This window comes from Engraulis encrasicolus, chromosome 1 (assembly GCF_034702125.1).
Source record: "Engraulis encrasicolus isolate BLACKSEA-1 chromosome 1, IST_EnEncr_1.0, whole genome shotgun sequence".
Lineage (NCBI taxonomy): Eukaryota > Metazoa > Chordata > Actinopteri > Clupeiformes > Engraulidae > Engraulis > Engraulis encrasicolus.
The window spans coordinates 45831144-45836143 of NC_085857.1; the positions used below are offsets into that span (position 1 = coordinate 45831144).

The 5000-nt window shown below is 44.6% G+C and overlaps 1 protein-coding gene across 1 annotated transcript in view; it reads left to right on the forward strand.

The window, feature by feature from the left end:
• The window catches only part of LOC134452895 (pre-B-cell leukemia transcription factor 1-like), an 18869-nt gene that overhangs the window by 8787 nt on the left and 5082 nt on the right, over nt 1-5000 (forward strand). The window contains exon 3 of the mRNA XM_063203562.1: nt 4467-4708. Within this exon, the coding sequence (XP_063059632.1) occupies nt 4467-4708 (242 nt within the window). The remainder of the gene's footprint in view (nt 1-4466; nt 4709-5000) is intronic.

Genomic DNA, 5000 nt, shown 5'->3' on the forward strand with positions numbered 1-5000 from the left:
GAAAACAAGCAGTTATGATTTGATACGAAATTACGAAAACCAAATTCATCACCAAACACTGCAATACTTTTCACACATGATCTTTATCAGTAGCCTAACACACTACAAAAAAGTGAAACGAAGCGTTTTTAGTGTTCAAATAAAGAGGTTTGGTGGCATTTTCTGCTCCCTCCACCATGTTTCAAACCAGCCACTACTAGACCTTGCTTGCAGGAGTTTTTCTGAGGTAATACGGTGTCCACTAGGTGGCTACCACTCCGGTGATGCGGTGACCGTATTGCCCAGTGTGCAGGGGGCTTTAGACTAAGGTGCACTGCGCTCCAATATTTATCCATTATAAAAGATGAATTGTTGGTCCATTTTTAATTTTTATATTGAAGGTATTTCATGAAATGTCATCAAACTTTTCAAATATACACAATTTTGAAATTGTTTCAGTTTTGGATGACTTTTTGGTTAATGATGTTTTAATCTAATGGATAGTGCGTGTGCGCGCCACCTCACTCTTTTGTTGTCATCTCTATGGTTAAATTAAGCACAAAAATGACTAGGGTGTTAGAGTTTGGGCCCACCTATGCAGCAGCCAGATCAACTGAAAGAATGTTTTAGCACATGGAGTTACACAGATGCTGGCTACTTTATTTGAAATTATAATGAATTATCTAAGGACATGACATGACAACTCCCACATCATACAGAAACCTCTTTGATAAGTCATGACAAACATCTGGTGCAGAAAGTGACTAGGGAGCAGGCAATGAGAATAAAATAACACAGTGAGCAGTGTGAATGTATTTATTACATTAGATTATAGCAATGTAATAACAATAGCAATATTATACCATGTAACACACACACAAGCACACCCGTGTAGTGGTATTAATTTTACTGTTGGAGGTATTAAAAATGGTATTAAAAAGCATTAAATTGGGTGATGAAAAATGTGCAGATACCCTGTGTGTGTGTGTGTGTGTGTGTGTGTGTGTGTGTGTGTTGCTAGTGTGTCCGCTGTAATGAATTGGCTAGCCTCACCGGATTCTGGAGGCTTAATTGCCAGCTCATTTGCATAACGGTGCAAATTAATGACCTCTCAAATGAGAGCTCGTTACTCAGGCCTCTTTAGGCGCCTCGTGTGTGTGTGTGTGTGTGTGTGTGTGTGTGTGTGTGTGTGTGTGTGTGTGTGTGTGTGTGTGTGTGTGTGTGTGTGTGTGTGTGTGTGTGTGTGTGTGTGTGTGTGTGTGTGTGAGCTCGTTACTCAGGCCTCTTTAGGCTCCTCGTGTGTGTGTGTGTGTGTGTGTGTGTGTGTGTGTGTGTGTGTGTGTGTGTGTGTGTGTGTGTGTGTGTGTGTGTGTGTGTGTGTGTGTGTGTGAGAGAGCTCGTTACTCAGACCTCCTTAGACTCCTCATGAGCTTGTCTTAATTAAACTCCCTCTCTGACTGGCTCCCTCCCTCTTCTGTGTGTGTGTGTGTGTGTGTGTGTGTGTGTGTGTGTGTGTGTGTGTGTGTGTGTGTGTGTGTGTGTGTGTGTGTGTGTGTGTGTGTGCGCGCGTGCGCGTGCGCATGTGCGTGTGTGTGTGTGTGCGCATGTGTCTGTGTGTGTTTCTGTCTGTGTCTGTGTCTGTGTCTGTTTGTGTGTCTGCTAGGGCTTGTTTACTTTATTGTTCATTGGCCACTGTGGCTAGTGGTCACTAGCCATTTGGGCTTTCTGCTAGCCAGAGTTTTGTTCTTGTTTTTTTATTTCTTTAGAATATTCTTATATTTAATGCAAACAATTGATGCAACTTCTGTGATTTGTCACACCAAATAATAAGTTACCTGTCAAATTGGCAAGTGAGACTGAAATTGTTACTAGTAGCCACAGCCAAGTTTTATACAGTAGCAGTATTTGGCCGGTTGGCAGGTGCCACCAAGCCCTGGTGTCTGTGTCTGTGTTTATGTGTGTGTGTGTGTGTGTGTGTGCACGTACGTGTGTGTGTGTGTGTGTGTGTGTGTGTGTGTGTGTGTGTGTGTGTGTGTGTGTGTGTGTGTGTGTGTGTGTGTGTGTGTGTGTGTGTGTGAGAGAGAGAGTGTTTTGTGAACACATGTTTGGGTGGCCTGCTTGTTTGTCCAGTGTGTGTGGTGTAAATATTTGTGTACGAATGAGAGACAAGGACGGATAGTGTCTGTAAACATTTGCAGGTGTTATTGTGAGAGAGTAGCTTTGCATGTTGTTTGCATGTGAGAACATTTCTTTCTCGCTCTCCTATTATTCACCTGTGTCTCCGTATCTCTCAATTGGATGCGAGCGAGTCCTGTTTCTGTTTTGTGTGACAGAATAGGATACCTGCTCACATACACACACAAACACACGCACGCACTCAGTGAGTGCACACACAAACACTTTCTCTCCCTCTCTCCCTTCTACAGACTTGGTTGTGGAAGCTAAGTGTCTTAACTCTAATCTCAACTTTTGGCCCGTTAGTCCTTTAAGCTTGTTTGGACGGCTGGGGTGTGTGTTTGAGCAGAGGGCCAAGTCATTACTCTGCCTGTGTGTGTGTGTGTGGATGTGTGTGTGTGTGTGTGTGTGTGTGTGTGTGTGTGTGTGTGTGTGTGTGTGTGTGTGTGTGTGTGTGTGTGTGTGTGTGTGTGTATGCGTGCGTGCGTGTTTGTGTGTGTGTGTGTGTGTGTGTGTGCGTGTGTGTGTGTGTTCAAGACTTTAATCATTGTTAGAGTAGTATTCTGGCTAATTTCAGCATGGAGTTCTTTTGATTGCTCTACCTTTGACTTGTAATATCGCAACATGTTTTTCTTGGCTTTTTTCACAACTCCAGACTATTCTAATGGGGGCGGGTGGTGTGTTTACAGTTTAATGATATTTAGGGCTGCAAGTTAACGATATTGTATTGAACCGAGAAATCGTGATACGCAGAGTCACAATACTCTATCGTGATGCAAGATGGGAATATCGTGATATGCCCTTTCAAAGTTCTGTTACCTTTCAGTCCAGAAAACAACCACATGATATGATGTGGTGATGCTCTCAAGCTTCAAGTCAATATCATTTTTAATTTTAACCTATCAAAAATATTTCAGTGGCCTCTTGTAACCTGTAATCTGTAGTCTAGCCATAAACAATTATCAAAACAATATATTTTCAAAATCAAGGGGTGTATCGAACTGTAGGTAAAAAATCGCGATATGAACCGAATCATGAGTTGGGTGGGTGTATCGTTACAGCCCCAAAGATATTTTGGATTATGTTATTTACAGTTTTTTTTTTTCAATTGCTAACAAGCTTTTGTCCAAACCTCAGCGACATTTGCAAAACTCTTAATACAGTTAGCACACCAAGGGCTTTCCATTGCCATAGAGTTGACACATAACATGCCTTTTTCACACAAATTAGCAGTCAATGAATGCATTTCTTTGTGTATATTTAACAGTGTGTGCTTTTGAGAAGAAAATGAACCGTTTGGCCAATTGTGCTTGGTAGGTGGTAGTCTGTGTTAAGAGTTTAGAAAAAGTATCCAAAGTATGGGTAAGGGCTTGTTAGCAATTGAAAAAAACTGTAAACATGTAAACCATGACCCCATTAGAATGGCCAAGAACAAACAGTCTCTTCGGGAACTGACAAGTCAAGGATGGTGTGAGCAATACAACTGTGTGTTGAAATTGGACAGAATCCTGTTAACAGTTCCATGTGAAAATGAAACTATTCAAGCAAGGCCGCAAGGTGCAGGTGTGTGTGTGTGTGTGTGTGCATGCGTGCGTGCGTGCGTGCGTGTGTGCGTGCGTGCGTGCGTGCGTGCGTGTTTGTTATCAGTTGTCTATTGTGTTCTGAAGTATGTTCGTGCTTCTCTTTTTTTGCTCTTTCGGGTGTATCAGGTCAATTGGCATGGCAGTGAATGGTGAAAGACTGCCCTCTGCTGTTGAAATAGGGAATGAACGAGAGCAGTGCCACAAAAAAGATGGCAGGCAGGGAACACCGTTCCAAAAACTGCTAGGACGTGTGTGTGTGTGTGTGTGTGTGTGTGTGTGTGTGTGTGTGTGTGTGTGTGTGTGTGTGTGTGTGTGTGTGTGTGTGTGTGTGTGTGTGTGTGTGTGTGTGTGTGTGTGTGGTTAAGTTAAGTTAAGTTAAGTTAAGTTAAGTTAAGTTAAGTTAAGTTATTACAATCATTTTCTCTCTCTTTTCCCCTTCCTTCTTTCCAAACTCTGATCTTTCTTTCTTTCTTTCTTTCTTTCTTTCTTTCTTTCTTTCTTTCTTTCTTTCTTTCTTTCTTTCTTTCTTCTTGATTTCTTTCTTTATCTCTCCACCTCTCTTTCCCTCTCCCCTCTCCATCTCTCTCTCTCCCTCTGTCCCCCATCTCTCTCCCCATCTCCCCCTCCCTCTGTCCCCCTCTCTCTCCCTTCTCTCCCTCCCTCTGCCCCCCTCTCCCCATCTCCCCCTCTCCCCCATTTCTCTCCATCCCCCCATCTCTCTCCCTGTAGTCCTAAGTATGCGCGGCGCCCACGAGGAGGAGCCCCTGGACGCGCAGCTGATGCGTCTGGACAACATGCTGCTGGCGGAGGGCGTGTCGGGCCCGGAGAAGGGGGCCGCCGCCGCCGCAGCAGCCGCGCTGGCCGCCGCCGGGGAGTCCCTGGACGACAACAGCCAGGAGCACTCGGACTACCGCAACAAGCTGGCCCAGATACGCACCATCTACCACTCGGAACTGGAGAAATATGAACAGGTGAGAGAAGAGAGGGAGAGAGGGAGGGAGGGAGAGAGAGAGAGAGAGAGAGAGAGAGAGAGAGAGATACGGACCATCTACCACTCGGAACTGGAGAAATACAAACAGGAGAGAGAAGAGAGACTACTGTCACAAGAGGAGAGGGAGGGAGGGAGAGAGGGAGAGAGAGAGAGAGAGAGAGAGAGAGAGAGAGAGAGAGAGAGAGAGGGAAGTAGAGGAAGTCCATGGATGACAGGTGAGAGAGAGAGAGAGAGAGAGAGGGAGAGAGGGAGAGAGGGAGGGAGGGATGTAA